Source organism: Schistocerca nitens, chromosome 6 (assembly GCF_023898315.1).
Source record: "Schistocerca nitens isolate TAMUIC-IGC-003100 chromosome 6, iqSchNite1.1, whole genome shotgun sequence".
Lineage (NCBI taxonomy): Eukaryota > Metazoa > Arthropoda > Insecta > Orthoptera > Acrididae > Schistocerca > Schistocerca nitens.
The window spans coordinates 598,204,796-598,230,986 of record NC_064619.1 but is presented as its reverse complement, the minus strand read 5'-3'; the positions used below and the strand labels follow the sequence as shown (position 1 = coordinate 598,230,986).

Sequence of the window (26,191 nt, the reverse complement as noted above, 5' to 3'; positions counted from 1 at the left end):
ACCCATGACTGACGTATTTATCTTTGAACTCTCCCCATATGAAAGCAAATTTCTTGGGTGTACATAACTGGAATTAGATTTCCATTACTCATTTACGCATTTATATTTCCTCAAAGATTTTCTCGACTTACGCCTTTCCCTCACACTAATGTCCAAAGACTGGATACGAGTACAGATTAGCTGCTTAGACTTGCACAGTTGCTGCTAATTTCTTACGGCGAAAACGAGGCCAAATTGTGCACGCCTTACTTCATTAGTCAGTATGTGGTTCTACACGGTAATTTTAGTCCCATATGTGTATCATTCATCAAGTGCACAGTGAGTTAGCATTCAGAAGTTACTTTGGATTAGATCTTCTGCTAGCTGCAAGGATCTTATTTCGCAAACAGCTTACTGCTAAAGCTGGTCTGCTTCCTTGGAACATCACGCTTGTTTGTTTTACACTCAGCTTCACTTCACAGAACCTAGCAATTTCGAGCCTTACAGGAACGCGTTTCTAGAACCGCTGGAAGTTTTACGGTTTCATCTCACAATACATGTACTGCTTTTCATAGTTTGCTTCAACTATTTAGAAATCGGGCTTGGTTGTAGAATAGTGTAGGTTTCTGCATACGGTTCTGATTCAAGGTTAAATGTCACAAGTTATTTTAATAACTCTCTCGAACTCATAATTAATAAATATAGGTACACTACTTTGAGATGACAAAAGTCATGGGATGGGAATATAAACAGACACAAATCGCAGTTGTACCTCGTACACAAGGTATACAAGGGCAATGCATCCCATTCCGGAAATTGATAGGGAATTCAATATTTCGCAATCCACAGTGTTAGGACAACGCCGAGAATACCAAATGTCAGGCATTACCACTCATCAAGGACAACGCAGTGGCCGACGGCCTTCACTTAACGACCGAGAGCAGCGGCGTTCACATAGAGTTGTCGGTGCTAACAGACAAAGAACAATGCTCGAAATAAGCGCAGAAATTAGTGTGGGGCGTACGACAAATGTATCCGTTAGGACAGTGCGACGAAATTTGGCGTAAATAGGCTGCGGTAGCAGACTGCTGGCACGAATGCCATTGCTAACAACACGACATCACATATAACGACTCTCCAGGACTCGTGACTACATCGGTTGGACCCCAGACGACTGGGAAACGGTGTCCTGGTCAGATGAGTTCCGGTTTCAGTTGGTAAGAGCTGATTTTAGGGTTCGTGTGTGGCGCAGATCCCACGAAACCATCGACTGGAGTTGCCAACAGGACACTGCAAGCTGTCTGTGGCTCCATAATGGTGTAAGCTGTGGTTGTATGGAATGGTCTAGGTTTTCTAATCAAACGAAACCAATCATTGATTGGAAATAGTTGTGTTCAGCTGCTTGGTGACCATTTGCAGCCATTCATGAACATCATGTTCCCAAATAACGACTGAACTTTTGTTGATGATAATGCACCATGACACCGGGTCGAAAGTATTCGCGACTGGTTTGAATAACATTCTGGTCAGTTCGAGCGAATGTTTTGGTCACTCGGATAACCCGACATTAACCCCATCGAACGTTTGTGGAACATAGACGACAGGTCAACTCGTACACAAAATCCTGCACCGGCAACGCTTTCACGGACGGCTATGCGGGCAGTCTTCTTCTTCTGTAGTGGTCAATCCAAGGATTGGTTTGCAACAGCTACAATGGCAGCTTGTCTCCATTCTGTGCGTCTTTCAGCTTTTCTCTTCATTTCTTTATAGGTGTTACATCCCAAATCATTCACAATTTGATCCATGTACCTCAGTCGTGGTCTTCCTCTTGGTCTTTTTCCCTCGACATATCCCTCTACGATTGTGTTCAGGAGTCCTTTATGTCTTAATAGATGGCCTGTAAATTGCACTCTTCTTTTAACAATGAAACTCCAAAAGCTTCTCTTCTCACCTGCTCTTTCCAGAACCACTTCGTTTGTGACCTTGTCGATCCATTTTATTTTGAGCATGCGTCTATAGCACCACATTTCACACCAAAACAAGCCACCTCTAACCTGTTTTCATTCTGTTATGTAACAAGTTACTTCATTTCTCGAAGACAGTACGGTTTCCGGCACATGCGGGCAGTATGGCTCTATATTTCTGCAGAGGATTTTCAATGACTTGTTGAGCACATGCTACGTCGTATTGCTGTACTACGGCGGGCAGGAGGACCGACGTAATATTAAGAGGTATCCCATGACTTCTCTCACCTCAGTGTATAACACATTCATCCATAATGATTGCTTCGTAGTATGAAAAATTATGTTGCAGCACCAGATTTACAGCTAACGAAAGAATAAACACGTACGCCGGTCTAACACGGAAAGAATTAAGGTACCGTTACCCATGCTCAACAGCGGCAAACACAGCTGTCACAAAAAACCAACATTCGTGTCGCAGGTATCGACTGATTTGTTTTTCTAATGATGTAGTGCTCTTTAGCCTCAGCTCCTGTCCCATATTAACAGGCTTACAATTTTAAATAATTAATATTTACAATTAAGAGTTTTACAATTCTAAATAATATTTACTAAAAATTAAAAGTAAAGCAGATACTCGTGTCACCAAACGTTTCCCACAAGTCCTATAAAGTAAGGCCGGAAACGGTACTGTCTTCGAGAAATGAAGTAACTTGTTACGTAACAGAATGAAAACAGGTTAGAGGTGGCTTGTTTTGGTGTGAAATGACGTCTGATGAGAGCCTAGCAGGGGTGTAGTAGGTTTGAAAGATGTTAATAGTGAACCCCTCGGCCAGTGGCTAGACATGACGTCACGAGCTTCGTTAGCAGTTAGCACGATGACAGTTATGGTGATACATATTTTCGATTTGGAAAGTTTAACCACTAAGAACACAGCCGAGTACAATACACCAGAATAAAGAGCTCAACGAAGCGATTAGTTTCATATGTAGCATCACTGTGGAAGTGAAAGCCAAGGAAATTACAACCGTTATTTTTCCCAAGGGCATACAGCTCTACCATATCGTTAAATGTTGATGCATTCCTTTGGGTAAAATATTCCAGAGGTAAAATAGTCCCCCATTCGGATCTCCGTGCGGGGACTACTGTGGAGGACGCCGGTCATTCGGGGGGGGGGGGGGGGGGGCGAACCGACTACCTACGGGTTGGAGCGTGGAACGTAAGATCACTTAATCGGGCCGGTTAAATTGGAATATTTAAAAAGAGAAATCGATAGGTAGAAATTAAATGTAGTGGGGATTAGTGAAGTTCGGTGACAGGACGGGCAGCAATTTTGGTCAGGTAAGAACAAAGTTATAAGTACGGAATCAAATAGGGATAATGCAGGAGTAGGTCTAATCACGAATAAGATAACAGGAATGTGGGTTAATGTGTTATGATCTGTATAGCAAATGCATTACCACTGCCAAGACAGACACGAAGCCAACACCCATCACGGTAGTGTAAGTTTATATGCCAAAAGCTATGCAGATGATGAAGAGATCAAAGAATGTATGATGAGATACAAGATATTGTTCAGATAGTTAAGGGAGACGAGTATCTCCTTGTGACTGGGGACCGGAATTTGGTAATAGAAAGTGGAAGAGACTGGACAAGAAATCGACACCAGGAAAGGAAGGAAAGGAAAAATACTATGTGAGTATCGACTAAGAGAAAAGGAGAAAGAGAGAAAACAGCCTGGAAGAATTTTGCGTAGAGCATAATTTAATAATTGTTAACATTTGGTTTAAGAGTCATGAAAGAAGGTTGTTCACGTGAAACAGATCTACAGACGCCGGAAGGCTTCAGATTGCTTATGTACAGGTACGAGGGAGATTCTGGAAACAGATTTTAAACCGCAAGACATTTCCAGAGGCAGAGGTGGAAACAGACAACAATTTTTTGGTTATGTTTTGTAGATTAAAACCGAAGAAATTGTAAACTGATATGAAATTAAGGAAATGGGTCCAGGATAAGTTGAAGGAACCAGAGGCTTTTCAGAGTTTCAGAGTGAGCGTTAGGAAATGTTGACTACAACGGATCAACGTTATAACTTAGAAGACGAAGGGGTAGCTTTGAGAGATAAAATAGTGAAGACAGTAGAGGATGAAGTAGGTAAAAAGAAACGACCTAGTAGGAATCCATGAACATCAAATGAGATATTGAATTTAACTGGTTAAACGAGAAAATATAAAAATACAGCAAGGGAAGCAGGGTAGAGAGAATACAAATATCTAAAAATGAGATGAAGAGCAAGTTCAAAATGGCTGAGTAGGAATGACTAGAGGCCCAGTGGAAGGATATTCAGCTATAGGAGAATTAAAGAGACGTTTGGAGTAAGTCACCTGTATGAATATCAAACGCTCAGATGGAGAAGCAGCATTAAGCAAAGAAGGGAAAGCTGGAAGGTGGAAGGAATATTTAGAGGAGCTATGCAAGGGAAAATGAAGGCAATATTATGGACAGGGAAGCGGATGTAGATGAAGATGAGACGGAATATACGATACTGCAAGAAGAATTTGATAGAGCACTGGAAGACCTAAGTTGAAACAAGCCCTCTGGAGTAGACGATATTCCGTCTGAACCACTGATATCCTTGGGCGAACCAGCTGTTACAGAACTATTCCACCTGGTGTGCAAGGTGTATGAGATAGATAAAATACTGTCAGACATCAGTAAGAATATAATAATTCCCATTCCAAAGAAAGCAGATGGTGGCATGTTCGCGTATTACCGAACTAACACATTAATAAGACTTGACTGCGAAATATTAACACTAATTGTTTAGAGAAGAATGGAAAAAATTTTAGAGCCGGTATGCTAGGGATAAGTCGTAACCCTCGAGGCAATAGTGAATCTACAACTTAGATCGCTGTTACGGAAAGGCAGACTTTCGTTTATGGTTTTTGTAGTTTTAGAGAAAGCGTTTGATAATGACGACTAGATCACTCTCTTAGAAATTCTGAAGATAGCAGGGATAAAATACAGAGAGCGAAATGCTATATACGAGGGTTGGAACATAATAGTGGCAGCTATCTATTCACAACCGATAAAAAAGAGTAACGTGTTTGCACCTGTTACTGTGCTTCAAAGACGTCACCAGCGTTGTGTAGAACACGTTGCCAGCGATGTGGAACGCATAGTACACCGTTAGCCGAGCCTGTTCTGTTGATGGTGCGAATGGAGCGGTCTACTGCCTGTAGAATCTCTGGAACAGTTCTGAATCGAATGCCACGAAGTCGTTCCTTAATCTTCGGAATCAAATCAAAGTCACAAGCACGTAAGTCCGGGAAGTATGGTGGATGGTACAGTACTTCCTAGTCCCATCGACAGAACTGAACATCCACAGCTTGCGCTGTATGCGCCTGCGCATTGCCGTTCAAAATGATGGGTGGGTTTCGCAGAAAGTGTCGCCGCTTCTTTCGCAAAGCTGGTCGCAGGTGATGCTCCAAAAACGAACAATATTACTGGGCAGTGACGGTCTTCCGTGGGGGAACGTAATGCGTTAGGATTGTAAGTAGGCTGTTTAGGTTTTTACGTTGGTAACGCCATGTAGCGCTCTTTATGAAAATCACTGACTGCACTGTGTGCAGTCTGTGGCTGGTTTGCATTGTTGGAATTTGCTATTGTAGTGTTGGGCAGTTGGCTGTTAACAGCGCGTAGAGTTGGGCAGTTGGAGGTGAGCCGCCAGCAGTGGTGGATGTGGGGAGAGAGATGGCAGAATTTTAAGAGCGGACGATCTGGACATGTGTCCGCCAGAAAGAGTAAATTTGTAGGACTGGATGTCATGAACTGTTATATATATATTATGACTTTTGAACACTATTAAGGTAAATACATTGTTTGTTTTCTACCAGAATCTTTCATTTGCTAACTATGCCTATCAGTAGGTAGTGCCTTCAGCAGTCAGAATCCTTTACTTAGCTGGCAGTATTGGCGCTCGCTGTATTGCAGTAGTTCGAGTAACGAAGATTTTTGTGAGGTAAGTGATTCATGAAAGGTATAGGTTATTGTTAGTCAGGACCATTCTTTTGTAGGGATTATTGAAAGTCAGATTGCGTTGCGCTAAAGATATTGTGTGTCAGTTTACGCACAGTCGTTTATAATATTTCTAAGGGGACGGTTCAGGATAACACCATCACATTCGTACACGAGAATCACCATAACTTTAGACCGCTCCATTGGCACCATCAACAGAACAGGCTCTGCTAACAGTGTACTACCCCTTCCACATGGCTGGCAGCGGATCCTATACAACGCTTGTGACTACTCTGAAGGACAGTATCAGGCGCAAACATGTAACTCTTTTGTAAAGTTTGTGAATAAATAGTTGCCATAATTTAAGTTCCAACCCTCGTATAAATTGAAGAATGAGAAGTTAGTATACCTTTTGGAGGTTTCAGACCTACTCAAGATTTATTGTTGCAACAATACGAATCGAGAACATGAAATGTTTGCATTTATAGATAAATAGCACAAGCTGATCTGAGGTACCAGGTATCGACCAATGCTAAAACACTCATATAAGTACATGGTATAACCTCCACAGGCAGCAATACAGACGCAGGCTCTGGCATCCACTCGATAGTACAGATTGCGAATAATGTCCTGGAACATGTTATGCCACGCCATCGCGACCTGTTCACATAGTTCCGTAAGAGCTTTTGGTTGACGAGTCGTACTATTCATTTCTCATCCCATCATATACACACGTGTTCATTTGGAGATAAGTCCAGAGATCGTGATGACCAGAGAAACTGCTGCACGTCTCGGAGAGCACATTGAGTGTGGGCAAGCATTATCCTGTTGGAAAAAAACGGCAACTTCTTGTTGCAAGAACAACAGAAGAACGGATCTAACAATATTCTGAACATACCTAGCGCTGGTTAACGTCCCCTCCAGAAATGCCAAAGATAAACTAGAGTTGCAGCTTTTCGCACCCAAGATCATTAGATCTGGAGCTGTGTGAGTGTGTCTTGGACCGAATGCTCTCTATGAGACAGCTTTCATCAGATCTACACTGTACGCGCAGACGACCATCACTAGCGTGACAACAGAATCTGCTTTCATCGCTAAAGACCACAGCACACCGTTCCATTTTCCAAGCGATCCTCCGACGGCATCAGCCTAGCCATGATACGTCTACGCTGTGGCGTGACTGGGAGATGGGATAGAGGTGTGTGTGCTCATAGTCCCACTTTCAATTATCAGTTCGCAACAGCTGGTGTTTACACTTCTGGGCTCAAGAGCCCTGTTATCTTTGCTATGGTTGCTGTTAGATCTACCAATGGCCCCCTTACAATAAGACGATCTCGGCTGGTGTCTGTGCTGCATGGACATCTAGGACCTCGTGTACAGTTGTGAAAATATTCACATGAACACTGATATGTACAGGTACCATTTAGTCGGCTGTGCTGCTTGCTGTCATATCACAAGGAAAAGCCAGAATTTTGTCGATGATACCCCACGTATTCCATGATTCCTCATCTGTCGATTAAGGATGGTATCTTTTTGGTATCTTCTTAGGAACATTGTGGATCTCTTTGTAATGGTTTGACTGAGCTTTCAGAAAGTTGAGAAATGATGGCCGTCTTAATGGTCACATATGTGGTCTACCCTGCAAAGAAAGAAGAGCTTGTATGTTGCTTTGAATGACCGGAGAAAACATCAGTGAAACACTTAAATCAACGCTTTCTCGACAAAACCCATACCGATTTCAGTATTCCTCAGACACTGTTACATCAGCATTATGTAAAATGACCATTGGTCAGAGATCCATAAATAACCCTGGTTCTAAAACATTCTCAAGAAATATTTATTGGCGAGACCTATTTCTGTGAATGTAAGTTTGGAGCACAGCATTGTATGGTAGTGAAACATGGGCTGTGAGAAAACCAGAAAAGAAGAGAATCGAAACATCTGAACTGGGACGCTGCAGAGGAAAATTTGGTGGAGTGATAAGATAAGGAATGGGGAGGTTTTCCGCAGTATTGGAGAGGAAAGGAATATATGGAAAACACTCACAAAAAGAACGGACAGGATGATAGGACATCTATTAAGATATCTGGGAATAGCTTCCACGACACTAGAGGGAGCTGTAGAGGGTAAAAACTGCACAGGAAGACATAGATTGGAATGCATCCCGCAAATAATTGAGGATGTTGTTTGCAAGTGCTACTCCGAGATAAAAAGTTAGCGCAGGAGATGAACTCGTAGTGTATCGCATCAAACCAGTCATAACACTGATGGCTCAAAAAAAGGCCTGTATATGTTTGTGTGTACGTCTGTGTGTGTGTGTGTGTGTGTGTGTGTGTGTGTGTGTTCGTGAGTGCGTGTGTGCGTGATGACGGCTTCCTTACCTATAGCAGGTCCGACAGTGAACAGCAGGATACCGCAGGAGACCATGTTAAAGCCGACGGCGGCCGGCAGCTTGTGCTCTTGGCACACCTCGGCCACGCACAGGTTTATATTGGCGAAACCGATACCTCGAGAGACTCCGGACAGGGCGTTCCACACGCACAGAGCCACCATACTAGAGGACGTGGCGATCACTGCACAGAGGAACAGTGGTCAATGCGAAAGCCAAGTCAGTGTCATTAGTGCATTTCAAACTAAGTATCTATGACTAAATGAATATACTATGTGTAATAGGAATGGGAAACAAAGAACGACAGGAATGTGTTTTAGCGTAGTTTTGAAAATGTTATTAAAAACAAACTTTAGATGGAAATTTAAGTAATTCAGTTCACTAATATTAGAAAACTACTTTTCAGTACTGAAAACAAGCCTCAAATACGCAATAATTAACGTAACAAAAGGAAAATGTAATGCATCAAATATAATTATATCTTAGTCCGTAACAGAGAATGTAGTAACAAGGAAAATATTGCAGTCAGAAAACTCAAAGTGCACAAGCATGCATGAAGCGTCACTCTGTGTTGACGGAATATCATCATCTTAATCATAATCATTAACAGCATTATCAACATCACACAAAACAGTTCACACACATCAAACACGTCTGTTTGAAACAGAAGCCTCTCTACCATCTTCTAACTTCCCATGTTTGCCTGTCCTCCAGCACACTGCAGTTTTTCCCTTTCCTTGGACCTTTTCCTGTGCTCTCTTCAGCTGTCTGACTCTGTCATCCTCCTACTGTTTTCAGAAATCTTACGTCTGTTATTTCCTTGGTATCCCTATCCTTGATCATGTGTGTATAACATTCTTTCGTCTGTCCATCTCAAAACATGTCATTTTGCTGCATTCTGCTATGTAACTTTCCTCCATTATCCATATTACGGAAGCATATTATAAAATAGGGACATTGTACTTTTCCACCTTCGGGGCTCTCCTGCGATCAAAATTTAGCCCCTTATGCTGTTGAAAATTCAATTGTTCTTCTATCACTTTTATTGATCTTTTTATGCTGTCAGCTTCCTTAGTCGTACCACATAAATCCTTGACAAAACTCTCTACAGTCTTGCAAAGTTCCCGTATAAAACAAAATAACCGAGTCAGTCTGATGATTGATCTGCCCAGAACACCTAAGTGGGACCGAGTTCAGCTTTCATAAAAAAACAGAACTGAACGCAACATACATAGAAAACTACTAACCGGTGGTTTCTTTCTGCTGTCATGTTTACCAGGAAATACACATCAAAACTGCCATGAAGAAAATCATAATCCAATACAGACACGCGAATCAAACATACATTTTCCAAATCAAGTAATGAAATTTCGAAAAACAAACACTCATCATTGCACTAAGAATAGCCAAGGTGTTGTGTGCACCAGTGAATGAACACATGCATCCCCTCCATGTACTGACCATAAACCACGCAACACACATGGCTGCTAATGTAGTTCAATGCATACTTAGTAATAGTTCACATCACAGCCGCCCAAAGGACACCATGACTGCAGGCACAAGCTATATTTTTTGTGAACACTTGCGTGGCAAGCCCACAACTAAATCTATTCCAAGGAATGAGTAATAGCGGATATTGGCTTCCCTTGATCTCGCAGCTCCAAACAGTGCATCAGGTGGCGCCATCCCTTTGAAATTTGATACCTGTGAAATTCATGTTTGTGTGTGGTCTCGGAACACATGCACTATCTCAAGTGGTTACTTCCTGTTGGCCAAAGCAGAGGATGGCGGCATCTCCTTAGATCAATATCTGGGAAATTCCTGTCGAAACAAATGTACTCTCTGTCTCTTTCTCACTCCCTCAGGTGGTTAGTTCCAGTTGCAACATTTGGCTCAAACCCATAGACCAAGATGCTCTACTCTCTGCAGTTGAAAAAAATCGATAACCAATTTAGAAGGGGATGCTGTTGTCCACACACCTCGAATTTCTCACACAAAATGTGGATTTCTCCCTTTTATATATGTAATTTTTGAAGACAGAAGAAATCGAAGCATATACACGTTTCCACATCGTAAAGTATCGTTACTTGTTGTGGAACTCGTGTACAAGAGTATGACATATGCTGGATTTCCTCTAAATATTCTCTCTTCACTTAAAAAAATCTGTTCACATCTGCTTACTGTCTGCTATGTCATGCACCACAAGACTAGAATATTGAACTTATTTTAGGCTCATGACGGTATAATTGGAGCATGCTCTGCCTCCGTCACTTGATGTGACCTTACTTTCGAACGTTCTTTAGTAGCATAGAGGAGTCGTAGATATCAGGTTAATACTACATATCACTTTAAAAATCGGTTCTATTATGACGGCCATCTCTCCCTCTTTAGGTGGGATATGGAAATTTCGTTAAAATATATCGCCGCAATGAACAAATGCTTGATTACCACTTAAAACTTGTGAATTATACCTATGGTACTCTCACCATCACCTCCACCTGCCCAGTGGTACATCGTTGATAACAAATTGATTGACTGATTAAATTGATCATGAGAGTTCCTTTGCTTGGTGAGTAATTTCTTTCCTGCAGTCGTAATACATTCGCCAGGTAACCTTTACACACGCTTCTGCGATTTCTCTGGAGGGCTTCCCACATACTAAGTAGTCACTTTGTTCATTACCGAACAGGATGGTAACCGTTGCCACTTATCTGAAGATACCCATCACTAATTATGCTGGAAGTTAGTCACGTCAGCCCTGTCAAAACTCTACCGTCTGGCGAGCAAGATGTATGAGACAGGCGAAATACCGTCAGACTTCAAGAAGAATATAATAATTACAATCCCAAAGAAAGCAGGTGTTGACAGATGTGAAAATTACCGAACTATCAGTTTAATAAGTCATAGCTGCAAAAAAACTAACGCGAATTCTTTACAGACGAATGGAAAAACTGGTAGAAGCCGACCTCGGAGAAGATCAGTTTGGATTCCGTAGAAATGTTGGAACACGTGAGGCAACACGAACCCTACGACTTATCTTAGAAGAAAGATTAAGGAAAGGCAAACCTACGTTTCTAGCATTTGTAGACTTAGAGAAAGCTTTTGACAATGTGGATTCGAATACTCTCTTTCCAATTCTGAAGGTGGAAGGGGTAAAATACAGGGAGCGAAAGGCTATTTACAATTTGTACGGAAACCAGATGGCAGTTATATGAGTCGAGGGACATGAAAGGAAAGTAGTGGTTGGGAAGGGAGTGAGACAGGGTTGTAGCCTATCCCAGATGTTATTTAATCTGTATATTGAGCAAGCAGTAAAGGAAACAAAAGAAAACTTGGAGGAGCAGTTGAACGGAATGGACAGTGTCTTGAAAGCAGGGTAGAAGATGAATATCAACATAAGCAAAACGAGGATAATGGAATGTAGTCGAATTAAGTCGGGTGATGCTGAGGGAATTAGATTAGGAAATGAGACACTTAAAGTGGCAAAGGAGTTTTGCTATTTGGGGAGCAAACTAATTGACGATGGTCGAAGTAGAGAGGATATAAAATGTAGACTGGCAATGGCAAGGAAAGTGTTTCTGAAAAAGACAAATTTGTTAACATCGAGTATAGATTTAAATGTCAGGAAGTCGTTTCTGAAAGTATTTGTATGGAGTGTAGCCATGTATGGAAGTGAAACGTGGACGATAAATAGCTTAGACCAGAAGAGAATAGAAGCTTTTGAAATGTGGTGCTACAGAAGAATGTTGGAGATTACATGGGTAGATCACATAACTAATGAGGAGGTATTGAATGGAATTGGGGAGAAGAGGAGCTTGTGGCACAACTTGACTAGAAGAAGGGATCGGTTGATAGGACATGTTCTGAGACATCGAGGGATCACCAATTTAGTATTGGAGGGCAGCGTGGAGGGTAAAAATCGAAGAGGGAGACCAAGAGATGAATACACTAAGCAGATTCAGAAGGATGTAGGCTGCAGTAGGTACTGGGAGATGAAGAAGCTTGCACAGGATAGAGTAGCATGGAGAGCTGCATCAAGTCAGTCTCAGGACTGAAGACCACAACAACAGTCACTTAGAATTCTGGTATTCTGCTCCCGAACTAGTCCTGCTCGGACCCGTCGGTCTATGGAGGCAATAAAATGCCTCACTCCCGCCTCCACCCAGACGATGACCCCGCCCCCACTCCCACCACCGCCACCCGGCCGCATACGAACAGCAGTCACCACTCCAACAGGGACAAGAGCCCCTGACGCATGTCAGGGCTCTACCGGTCCCAGCCAACAAGCTGTTGCTCGCTGTGCCAGACTGTTGTTAATGATTCCGGACTCACAAAGTTGACCTTACCTTCTCAGAACAGGGCACTTAAATGCTGCCAGGGTAAATACCTGAATGTTGAAAAACATGCTTCCCCTCCTCTCACCTGCAAAATGAAACGTTCTGAGATGTGTTTTCGAAGTACGCCAGAAAGGCTGACCCAGTGAATAATAGCAAAATACCTGTGTGCTGGCCACCCTATCCCAAATGTGTATGATGGTGCAGACTGGGTTTCCCTGAGAACATAGCCTTGTAAAAGCGATCTTATTGGCTTCCAAAAAGTAGTGGGTGAATGCTTCAAGAACTCAAATGGGAATCCATGGAAGGAAGGCAATGTTCTTTTAGAGGAACTCTATCTAGAAGAAACATTTGAAGCGGACTGCAGAAGGATTCTACCGCTGCCAGCATACATTTTGCATAAGGTCCATGAAGATAAGATACAAGAAATTAGCACTCATATGCAGGCATAAAGACAGTGTTTTTCTCTCACTCCATTTGCAAGTGGAACAGGAAAGGAGATGATTAATAGTGGTACAGGGTACCCTACGCCACACACTGTATAATGACTTATGAAGTATGTACATAGATGTACCCGAAATTTAGTCTACCTATTAAGATGCCTGTCAGTCCACCAATAGACCCACAAAACTCACAGAAGAATGTTTTCTCGTATTTATCACGAAAACAAAAGACGATACTTCTGCTGCTGATAGTCTCTCGGCAAAATCTTGCAATCATTATGTGAGACATTTGTGAAAGGTAGCCGGTCGGGGTGGTCGAGCGGTTCTAGGCGCTACAGTTTGGAACCATGCGACTGCTACGGTCGCAGGTTCGAATCCTGCCTCGGACATGAATGTGTGTGATGTCCTTAGGTTAGTTAGGTTTAAGTAGTTCTAAGTTCTAGGGGACTGATGACCTTAGAAGTTAAGTCCCATAGTGCTCAGAGCGATTTGAACCATTTCTTTGTGAAAGGTAACATGTTTGCCCCCAACACTCAGAAGAAGTGGTATAGAGCTCACCTCTCAACTCTCCTTTTGTCAGTGTATCGCTTACTTGCCATATTCTCACGAATCTTCCAATCTTCGACACAATATTTTAATCTACCTGATTTCGATGAGTAGGAGGTGTCCCCACCAAGTGTCACACCCCTGTTATTTATCTCGGAATCCCATCATGTTCCTACAGCACTGTTACATTAATTATAACGCTATCTACTCCTCCACCTGTCACTGACTAGGTAAAGAGGTATTATAAGAAGAAAAATAGCGCCCTAACATACAGGAAGAAAGGCCCAATAGTGCAGAGTATACGAGAACGGCACAAAGAAATTCAGAAGCATAAAACCGACAATTCATCAACCTGAATGACTGTCTAAAAATGTCACCCTGTATGTGTTGTAATCTCCTTTATTGCATTCCTGTGATTGCTGTGTGAGAAATACAACAATGTAATGGTGTCAGAACCTTCAATGATAGCTTAGCATTTTGTGATAAATAAAAGATAATGGCTCTGAGCACTATGGGACTTAACTTCTTAGGTTATCAGTCCCCTAGAACTTAGAACTACTTAAAGCTAACTAACCTAAGGACATTACACACATCCATGCCCCAGACAGGATTCGAACCTGCGACTGTAGCGGTCGCGCGGCTCGAGACTGTAGCGCCTAGAACCGTGAGAAATCCTCACTTTTTTTTTCAAATGGAACATACATCTATAATACGAACTGCATAGTATCACAGTGCTTCCAATACACCATCCAGTGATACACTTAAATTGCTGCTACAGCCTCACACCTCTACACATAAGCCAGAGCTACTGGAAGAGTAGGGAGAGATTTGGGACTTAATCACAGCATTGCTAATTTTTTTTACCCCCATGTGCTGTTCGATAGTGGAGTGACCATGGTATTTATGATGATGGGGTATATCCTCATGGGTAGTATACATATGTGTAGATCTAGTTATTTATTTTGAAGCAAACCTAGTGCTTTCACGCTTATGCAAGAGTTGTATGTCGAGAGCCAATTGACCAACAGGTACAGACCAAACCAAATTAATGTCAATGTTTCCTCTAGCAAAAGCAGTCATCTTAGTACCTCTCACATTTTAATCTGAATTCTAGTGCAACAGATTGTAGTGCAATAGTCTCTAGGTGGCTTTCTGACAAGATTTGTGATCACTCGCCTCCTACACCATCACAGCTTAGTGGGCAGATCACATTCCCCTTAAAAATTCATGCAGGTGAATTCGAGCCTTACGTATTCATCTTCTTTAACTCGACAAATTGTCAGTTCTTAGGGTATGGCTTGCTTCAATTAAGATACCACCAAATGAATCCGTCTTGGAGTGCATTGTTAGCCTACAGGGTTCCATAGCAAACAGAGCTGTCCGTGCTCAGTGCTCCAACTGGTGCTGGCAGGGCCTGGCGTGGCCTGCATACATGGTTGACAGTGTGTCCAGTGCTCTCTGGCTGACATATGAGCAGACAATCAAAGCAGCAGCTAATGTATCACACTTCATTCCATTCCTCGATACTTACAGTTATCACAGAAACTGGGAGCAGGAAGAACAGACACGAGCTCCACCTAAGTGGGAGAGGGGAGGGTTAAAATGGCTCTGAGCACTATGCGACTTAACTTCTGAGGTCATCAGTCGCCTAGAACTTAGAACTAATTAAACCTAACTAACCTAAGGACATCACACACATCCATGCCCAAGGGAGGATTCGAACCTGCGACCGTAGCAGTCGCTCGGCTCCAGACTGTAGCGCCTAGAACCACACGGCTACTCCGGCCGACGGAGAGGGGAGGGGAGGAGCCCTGTCTCCTACAAACCGAGTAAATAAAGAATATGCAAATTGAATTTAACAGAATGTTTGCTGGAACGTAATTGACATCGATTTGAATTTCATGTTGTGAGATCTTCTACAGAAACAGCTCAGCACAGAGTATTTTACAATCAATTTCAGGATGGGGGAGGTGAGGGGGAAGTGGGCAAGGTGAGGTGATAGCTGAGGAATGTCGCAATAGGGGGAAAAATTGGCTCAGAACTGAACTAGGGAGGGGGTGACAAAGAAGTGTCCCTTTTCCCAGAGGTAGGGAGGAGGGATAGAGAGGTGGGGGGTTTCTCAGAAGGAAGGATTATTCTCAGGGTCATAAAACAACTACCATAGCGTCATAAATCAATTAGCACATCAGTACGTTAAGAGGAGGAGGAGGGGCATAATTTACTGCAGAATGTATGCTTTCCCTTAATGTATGCAACCCCTCACAAACCAAAAAGCACCAGAGCTGGATTTACTCCATTACTGTTGGGACAAAAAATGTTACACCTCAAGAGGAAAAGAAAACAAACTTTGTCCAAGGACAGAAAACGAGGCTAGCGAATGAACCATAAAATACAATGCTATAAGTTGTGTAATGTTAAAAGTATCATTTTCACTGAGTCCAATATCAGCTAAAGGGAAGTGAACGTGTGGACTATAAGGAAAGACAGTTTCAATCACTTTTGTTTCTAGAACGAGATTTTCACTGTGCAGGGAAGTGTGTGTGCTGATACGAAACTTCCTGGCAGATTAGAACACTGTGCCAGGCTGAGACTCGAATGGGCTGGTGCTCTACCACTGGTGCTACCCAAACACAGCTCATGTCCCCTCCTCACAAAGTAGGAAATAAGATATTGGCGGTAGTAAAGTTGTGAGGCCAAGTTGTGAGTCATGCTTGGAAGCAGAAGTGGTAGAGCACTTGCTCACAGAAGGAAATAGTCTGAGCTCGATTCTCGGTCTGGCACACAGTTTTGATTCACCAGGAAGTTACACTTGTCTTATTCTTAGGATACTCTCATCAATAGACACAGTGGGTGCCCAAAAGTAGGGAAACATCACGAGAAATGTATGGTTGATAATAAATGCTGTTGATAGCCAAGATTGCAGGTTTTGCTGTTGTGTGTGATCACGAACGACACTTGTACACTGTTCTCAATACGGTATAAGTATCAGTCGTGGTCAGAATAGTGTTCTGTGTAGTTGTGACTGCACTATGTTGGAGCTATTTGTATTTGAACATTGATAAACTGTTGGTGCTCATTCGGTGGCTGCTTCCATAACCAAGGTAGCTGAAGGTGTGGTGTTTCAAGAGGAATTGGATTGACGATTTATATCGCAGACAAGGATAGCAGGGAAACACTGTCCGCTAAGTCACAACGCAGACGAAAGTGTGTTTTGAGTGACTGTGACAAACGGTCTTTGAAAAGGATTGTGACGAAAGATAAGATGACGGCAGCTGCTAAAGTTACTGCAAAATTGAAGCTTGACTCGGAGATCCTGTCAGCACTGTAACAACGCGAAGGGAATTCCATAAAAAGGGAATTGCAGGGTGAGCTGAAATTCCAAAGCACTCGTCAGTGATGCAAAGACCCATAACACGAAAATAAGGTACCGGAGCCCCAAAACGTGGACTATGGAGCGACTGAAGAAAGTCATTTGGTCTGATGAGTATTGTTTCAAACCATTTGTGACTTCTGGCTAAGTTTGAAGGGTGTTCAGTGATGATTTGGACAGTCCTACAGTGGTATTTCATGGGTTCCTGGTTACCCTTCACGGTCACTTTACACCCAAGCATTATGTAACCATTTTGGCTAATCAGATGTATCCTGTGATGGAATATTTGTTCCCCGATGGTGATGCTGTGTTCCATGACGCTAGGGCTCCTGTTCACACAGCTCTCATTGTCCAGGACTAGTGTTGTGAGCACAAGGATGAATTTTATCATCTATATCTACATCTACATCTACATCTACATCCATACTCCGCAAGTCACCTGACGGTGTATGGCGGAGGGTATTTGAGTAGCTCTATCGGTTCTCCCTTCTATTCCAGTCTCCCCAGACCGCCTCGGCAACCAGATCTCAAGACTTTTGCGCCTTAGTAATCTACTTTGGAGTTAAAGGCGCATGATCGCAATCCACCTCCATCATCATCATTACCTGAATTTGTCTCTATTATGCAGGTATAATTGCTTATGATTTCCTTGAAAAATTTACGGGACCTTTATTTATCCATTCAGAAACGACTGAAAGCTGTTTTGAGTTCTAACTGTTGCCATTCACTGCATTAGGCACGGTAATATGTTTCTGGTCAGTCCATATTTTTGTCCACTCACTGCTGCAACAAGCACCCTGTAGTGCAGTACCCTGCTGAGCCACCGAGGGCATAGAGGATAGTGCGACTGCAGGGATTTATCCCTTGCACGCTCCCCGTGAGACTCACGTTCCCAACTTAATGTCCACACACTACATTCGTATGCCCGTGCCCACTACACTCATTACTCGCGGCAGACAATCATGCCGAGTCCCGTAAGAGTTCGGGCAATGTGTGTGCATCCGCACAGAAGAAGAAGGTCAATGACGGGTTAGCCTTAACTATATGAAGATGGTATCTGTTCTTTCGGACATGTCCGAAAGAAAAGATACCATCTTCATATAAATTAGGATGGTTGAGAAAGTATCCATATTTACGAATTAATTTGCAATGTGTACGTTAAGTGACTTATTCCACATTATTAAAGTTTATCACTCAATATGATCCATGGAACATCAAACTAACTAACTAAGTAACTGCTATGAGCATCACCAGTGACAATCGGTTCTATGACAGGAGTCAGATATCAGTAGATACAATGTTGGATTTAAAATCATTGAACTGAAGAAACTTTCCTCATAGAAATACAGACAAAATTAGCACTTTTCGTTAATGTTGTTTTAAACAGACTCTGGCTTGCTGACCTGAGCAAGTGATTCCACAGAGGACGGCAGCGACGAAGAAAGATAGGCGTGCGCTGACCTTGAGGCAGTCCGTGATGGAAGGCACTGTGAGCCTGGCCACGACGTCGCCGGCGGCCATCATGGTGAGGCAGAGCGCCGTGTCGGACAGGGAGAGGTGTAGGCGGCGTTGCAAGTACATGGGCATCAGCAGCGAGAAGTTGACGGCCACCGTGAACATGCACCCCGTGCCGAACATCATGTTCGGGAACACCCAATTCCGGAGCAGGTCCAGGTCCATGAAGGTGATCACCCGACGCCACACAGGCTGCGGCTCTGTGAAGTCAAAGAAATAATTTAAACACAACTGCAAATTTGTATGGCAAAAATATTACACTTTGTGGAGTGGATAAAAACTGTTTTCAGCCTTCACAACAGATAGATGTGGTATTTTGACTAAAGTTCAGTCTTGATCACACCATTTATGTTTCAATGACATAGGTAACCGATTTCGGTTATTTTTACATAACCATCATCAGACCCATGGCTCCCATAGGATGGTAGACGGAGCTCTCCTCAGCTGCTACGAAGTTGACTTCGTAGCAGCTGAGGAGAGCTCCGCCTACCATCCTAAGGGAGCCATGGGTCTGATGATGGTTATGTAAAAATAACCGAAACCGGTTACCTATGTCATTGAAACATAAATGGTGTGATCAAGACTGAACTTTAGTCAAAATATAATAATCTATTGATCACTGTATTCCAAAAAATGTTTACCAAAAAAGATAAATATGGAATTGGGGTCCCTATAATTACAAGGAAAGAAAAACAATAAATACACACATCAAAAAAAGTTTTCGGACACCCCAGTTCCCAGAACTCCGGAAGATAGACTGTGGATATTGTATCACAGAAACAGTCCCTTTGAGAGATGTCACTAAACCCTCCCAAAGATGGAAACAACCATGTATGAGCAGCGCCTATTAGACGGAGGGGGTCCGACAACCGATCAGTTCCAGTCATTCCACTAGGAAGGAAGTACACGCATCGTGTTGTCTATACTTCAACTACGCCTAGACGGTCAATACCGCGGTTCGATCGCGTCCGCATTGTTACTTTGTGCCAGGAAGGGCTCTCAACAAGGGAAGTATCCAGGCGTCTCGGAGTGAACCAAAGCGATGTTGTTCGGAGGTGGAGGGGATACAGAGGGACAGGAACTGTCGATGACATGTCTCGGTCAGGCCGCCCAAGGGCTACTACTGCAATGGATGACCGCTACCTACGGACTATGGCTCGGAGGTACCCTGACAGCAACGCCACCATGTTGAATAATGCTTTTCGTGCAGCCACAGGAAGTCGTGTTAAGACTCAAACTGTGTGCAATAGGCTGCATGATTCGAAACTTCACTCCCGACGTCCGTGGCGAGGTCTATCTTTGCAACCACGACACCATGCAGCCTTCGGTGAAATTAAAAGCGAGGGAGGTAACACTAAGAGTGCAGCAGCAAATCCCCTGTTAAATGCAGAGGAGAAAGCAGACAGGTGGAATACCTCTATGACTTGTCTGATGACGTGATAGAAGAAGAAGGAGTCGATAGGGGAGAGGTAGGAGATCCAGTATTAGACTCAGATTTTAAAAAGGCTTTAAAGGACTTAAGATCAAGTGAGTCAGAACGGCTACATAACATTTCATCGGAATTTCTGAAATAACCAAGGAAGTGTCAACAAAACGACTATTCACCTTTGTGTGCAGAATGTATGAGACTGGTGATATACCATTAGACTTTCGGAAACACATCATTGACGCAATTGCGAAGATAACTGTAGCCGAAAAAAGCGAGAATTATCTCACAGTCAGCTTAACAGATGGGCCCAAACAACATGCCGAATGGACCGCTCACGTTCTCTTCACCGATGAGTGTCGCATATGCCTTCAACCAGACAATCGTCGGAGACGTGTTTGGAGGCAACCCGGTCAGGCTGAGAGCATTAGACACACTGTTCAGCGAGGGCAGTAAGGTGGAGGTTCCCTGTTGTTTTGGGGTGGCATTATGTGGGGCCGAAGTACGCCTCTGGCGGTTGTGGAAGGCGCCGTGACGGCTGTACGATACGTGAATGCCATCCCCCTACCGATAGTGCAACCATATGAGCAGCATATTAGCGAGGCATTCGTCTTCACGGACGACAATTCGTGCCCCCCATCGTGCACATCTTCTGAATGACTTCCTTCAGGATAACGACATAGCTCGACTAGAATGGCCAGCATGTTCTCCAGACATTAACACTATCGAACATGCCTGGAATAGATTGAAAAGGGCTGTTTATGGACGATGTGATACACAAACCCCTCTAAGGGATCTACGCCGAATCGTCTTTGAGAAGTGGGACAATCTGGACCAACAGTACCTTGATGAACTTGTGGATAGTATGCCGCGACGAATACAGGAATGCATCAATGCAAGCGGACGTGCTACTGGGTATTAGAGGTACCGATGTGTACAGCAATCTGGACCACTACCTCTGAAGGTCTCGCTGTATGGTGGTACAACATGCAAAGTGTGGTTTTCATGAGAAATAAAAAGGGCATAAAGGATGTTTATGTTGATCTCTATTCCAATTTTCTGCACAGGTTCCGGAACTCTCGGAACTGAAGTGATGCAAAACTTTTTTTAATGTGTGTACAAAAGAACAAAGGAATAAATGAAAGTACTGGCATGGTGTTTATACTGAAACTGGAGACAAGGTGTGTAATTTGGTGTGAAGGCCCATTGTAAGACACAGAAAGTATAAAAATAATCACACTGGACGAAATTCTGCACTCTTGGTCTAATCGTCAGCATTGCCGCGTCTATGTTATGGTGTCCTGGATTTTATTCCCTGTCGGATCGGATATTTTTTTCACTGAATTATTTTGTTGTCCTAATCATTTCACCTCATGATCATCAAAGTGCAAGTTTCAGAAGTTGAGTATAACAGGTAGAAATGCTTCTAGCCATTAAAATGGCCTCAATTGGGTTTCTTCAATTATGTCATGACCCGTCGAGTCCAATCACTACAGATTAGGTCCAATCAGGCTATGAAACTGATTGCTACATGTCACCTGCGGTTTCAAATGGGCTTAGATATTTTCTTTGAGACTGAGATACGGTGACTTAGCGGGTGAATCAAGAAGCAATAGACTGTCTCAGTGTTCATCAAGCAACGGACGTATATGTTTCGACCTGTGAACAAGACATTTTTACCCAGGAAGACTTGAGCCAACAGCATACTTAATGTTATATATGAGGCGGAACTATGTGCCTCATGGAAAAAAGGGTGACCCGGCTGAGTGACGCAATTTGACACTTAGTCTGATCACAAGGGGTAGCCACTACTTGCACGCGCTGATCACGTAGGCTGTCGTGAGGATCAGTGAACTGTACTTGACGGGATGTATCTGGAACACCTTAGGTGATTACAAAGTTGGTAGACAGGAATGCAATTAAATACTTAGCTTTAATTCAGCATCAGCGGTGAACGTCGATCTTCACTTTGGACAATAATATTTACAAGTGCAGTTATAGACTGAACTGCGAATACTTCTTTACAATTCTAGTTTTTCACACATATAGATCAACGTTCACTGCATAAACTATATGTGGCACCTTGCTAGGTCGTAGCTACTGACTTAGCTGAAGGCTGTGCTAACTATCGTCTCTGCAAATGAGATCTCTGAAGCTATACCGAGTGAACCATTCCTATTAAAATCGGCTGTAGAACTGGTCAGTGCGCTAGCTTGTCTCGTAAGACCAGCCGAGTGGCGGCGCTCGGTCTGCTAGCGTCGACAGTGGCGACTCGAGGGTCCGATGTGTACTGACAGCCTGCGGCCGATTTGAAGCCTACAACCCAGCAAGTGTGGTGCCTTGCTGTGACACCACACTTATCCTGAAGATGTGGAAAAAAGGGAAGTGCTTGGACCACGCATATGCTGAAATAAACGTTCTGGACCATGTTCACGGCAACCATGATGCGAAAACGTCTACTTAAACTTCACAGAATCACCTCTGTACACAACTATGCTCACTGCTCTTTACATCTTAACGTAAAATTGAACCATCCGTGCAATCGATGAACTGCAGAATTTGAAAAGACGCTGTGTTACGACCACACTACATACTTTCAGTCAGCTACAGTCGCGTTCTGAGTACGTGCAATTTATGCGCGGTTGCGAGCGAAAGCCTCGTCCGCGTTACCCGACACCATATGCCCACTGCATGCAGTTACATCATACTGTTTCCCCAGAAACTAGAGAAGATAGCCTGCATTCACCGACATTCTTGTTGGTTTGTAAACAGACTGTTATTATCATTACATGACATTTGTCTATGGTTACTGTCGGGTTCTGTTTACTGCCAGTGTCCTTACAGTGCATTGTGAGGCTGCCCGTGCTCCACCATTCTTTGTAGACAAGTTGAAAAGTCTGCATCTGCTTCTACTTCTACAGCCATATTCTGCAAACGAGTGTGATCTGCATGGCAGATAATTCTTCCCATTATAGCAGCTGTTACGGCTTCTTCCTGTTCCTTTCATGCAAGTAGCGTGCGAAATTTGTTGTTTAAACGCCTCTGGACATCTGTATTTCGTCTAATTTCGTCGTCGCCGTCCGTGATTGAGTGATACACTGAGGGTTGTAGTATATTTATAAAATCATTATTTAAAGCTGGTTTTTCAAGCTTTCTAAGAAGGCTGTGCACGAGTAAATACTTTTGCGTCCCACAGATTGCGCTAGTGCGGCTTATGTGCTCCTGCCACATCAGACGGCATGCATTTCTGGGAGTTTAGTTGAGCATAGCGACACCAGAGTCGAGAAATGGTGTGCAAGGCTAGTGAATAGGAGTCTGACGTATGGAACTGAAGCGGCAACTTCGACTTAGAGTCACTGACAATGCAAGGCTACAGGGGATGTGTTTTACTACATGTATGTTAAACACTTGTGATCTAAGGGTAGCGTCTTTGACGAGTAATGAAAACGGTTTGGGTCCCGCGTTCGAACCCCACCACTCCTTAAATTTGGAATAAAAATAGTCATCAATGGTGGCCGAACACTTCCGGTACAAGAAGCCATCCTCATTCTGCCAGTGGCCTTGTTGAAGAGGCCGTAGAATTGGACAGAGGTTCTCGGCACTCACTTGCGAGTGCGGAGGGGGGCGGGGGGGGGGGGGGGACTGACCCTAAAGACGGAAGAATCGGCAATGATCAACGGCATGAGGATGCAGAAGGCAATGAATACCACTACTTTAAAGACACATAACACGTATCCACAGGACACGTGGCTTGTAAATTAAAAAGTGTCAAGATGATATCTCCATTGGCAAAACATTCTGGAATAGTCCCCCATTCCGATCTCCGGGAGGAGACTATCAAAATGGAGGTGACGATGAGAAAAAGACTGAATAACCAACAAAAGAATGAGGTTGTACCAGTCGGTGCATATAATGTCAGAAGTTTGAACGTTGTAGAAAAGCTAGAAAATCTAAAAATGGAAATGTAGATATAGTGGGGATCAGTGAAGTGAAATGGAAAGAAGACAAGCACTTCTGGTCAGATCTATAATATTTACAGCAGTAGAAAATGGTATAAACCGAGAAGGATTAATTATAAAAAGGAAGGTAGATGAGAGAATAGTTACTGTGAACAGTTCAGTGATAGGGTTGTTCTCATCTGGATCGACAGCAAACCAGCACCGACAAAGCTATTTCGGGTATGCGTGCCGAGTCGCAAGCGGAACATGAAAAGATAGAAAAATTATATGAAGATATTGAACTGCTTCAACTAGTAATTCAATACGTAATGGAAGATGAAAATCTGATGGTCATGGGGCACTGGAATGTGGTTATAGGAGAAGAAGTAGAAGAAAGCGTTACAGGAAAATATGGTCTTGGTACTATATATGAAAAAGGAGAATGATTAATTGCGATCTGCAATAAACTTCAGTGATAGGAAATACTATGGCCAAGAATCACAAGAGGGACTTCAATAAGTTGTGTGACATTATGTGGGGCCGAAGTACGCCTCTGGCGGTTGTGGAAGGCGCCGTGACGGCTGTACGATACGTGAATGCCATCCTCCTACCGATAGTGCAACCATATGAGCAGCATATTAGCGAGGCATTCGTCTTCATGGACGACAATTCGTGCCCCCATCATGCACATCTTGTGAATGACTTCCTTCAGGATAACGACATCGCTCGACTAGAATGGCCAGCATGTTCTCCAGACATTAACACTATCGAACATGCCTGGGATAGATTGAAAAGGGCTGTTTATGGACTATGTGACACGCCAACCACTCTGAGGGATCTACGCCGAATCGTCGTTGAGAAGTGCATGCATCCAAAGACGAAAATAAGAGACAACAGAAATGAGAAAAGCGAAAAACTTAACATCAAATCACGAAGTAGACGATGTTTTGGAATTTCGCTCTCTAGGCAGCAAAATAACCCATGACGGATGGAGCAAGAAGGACATAAAATGCAGACCATCACTGTCAAAAAGAGCACTCTTGGTCAAGTGAAGTCAACTAGTGTCAGAAAGTAGCCTGAATTTGAGGAAGAAATTTCTGAAAATGTATGTGTGGAGCACAGCATCGTTTGGTACTAAAACATTGATTGCGGAAAAACCGGAACAGAATAGAGTGGAAGCATTAGAGATATGGTGCTGCAGAAGAATGTTGAAAATTAGTTGGAGTGATAAGGCAAGGTATGTGAAGGAATATTTCGAAAACATTGTCAAGATGAAGTGACAGTATGACGGGACACCTGCTAATACACCAGGGAATAACTTCCATGTCGGTAAAGGGTGCTGTAGAGGGTAAAAAGTGTAGGGGATGACAGATTTTGTAATACATCCAGCAAATAATTGACAGCGTGGGTAGGTTGGCACAGGAGAATACATTGTGGGGGACCGCATCAAACCAGTCAGAAGTATGATGACTCAAAAGAAGATAAGTCCTTAACTATTATATTGAAGGTGGATGATAAAACATCTCACGAAGATCGAGAAATCGAAACTAATACGTCGGCAGGGCTGCTTAAAAGATCAGGAGTCTGAGCAGTACAAATCATTTATGATCTCGAAGCAGTACACCAAAGTTGAGTATACATTTGCGTCAGTGGCTGAATCTGAATGCATATTGATCACAATATCTGCAAGCAAGTCTTCAAAATGAGGCTCGAAGTTACTGAAACTCAGTAAAATGATTTCGCTGTCCCTACGGCTAGATCACATTGTGTTAATCCTCAGGTGGAAGCTGAAGAGGCAACGAAATCAGCCATTGGTCGTATCTGCGTTTAAGTTCAACTCAGAAGCTCATCCGCTCAGAGGTGCCTGGATTCTCAGCTGATGAGGTGCGGAGAAGAAGTCTGGTGGTCGACAGCCTTGGGAGTGAAGATCCCTGGCGGTGAAGTGAATTTGTACCTATTGCTCCCTAAAAGAAAGACTCATATTTCCACGCTTTCATTCACCACCATCATTCTGTTTGGCTAAATTATGGGTAATACGAGCGCCGACCATAAAAGGGTTCTTTAAAGAAGCTGGCCCCCTTCTCTGAGACTGGTTTCATGAGAGTAACCAATAATATGCTCCATAACACTTGGCCTGAGAAACTGCATCATACTCTCTTTCCACCTCTGCCTGTTGCCAGTGAGGTGAGATCTCGACAGCACAGTCGAGTTTGTCTCTCTAACTTGTAAACTATTTATCTTAACCAGTCCTGACTCTTCTTGTACGTGTTAAA

At 43.2% G+C, this 26,191-nt stretch overlaps 1 protein-coding gene across 2 annotated transcripts in view; it reads right to left on the bottom strand.

Annotated features, from left to right (window-relative positions):
* Window positions 1–26,191, bottom strand: part of LOC126262902 (monocarboxylate transporter 1-like) — a 96,940-nt gene that overhangs the window by 972 nt on the left and 69,777 nt on the right. For both annotated transcript variants that reach the window (XM_049959802.1, XM_049959803.1), the window contains 2 exons: window positions 18,443–18,754; window positions 8,339–8,530 (listed from right to left, as the gene is read on the bottom strand). In XM_049959802.1, coding sequence (XP_049815759.1) covers window positions 8,339–8,530; window positions 18,443–18,754 — 504 coding nt within the window. The remainder of the gene's footprint in view (window positions 1–8,338; window positions 8,531–18,442; window positions 18,755–26,191) is intronic.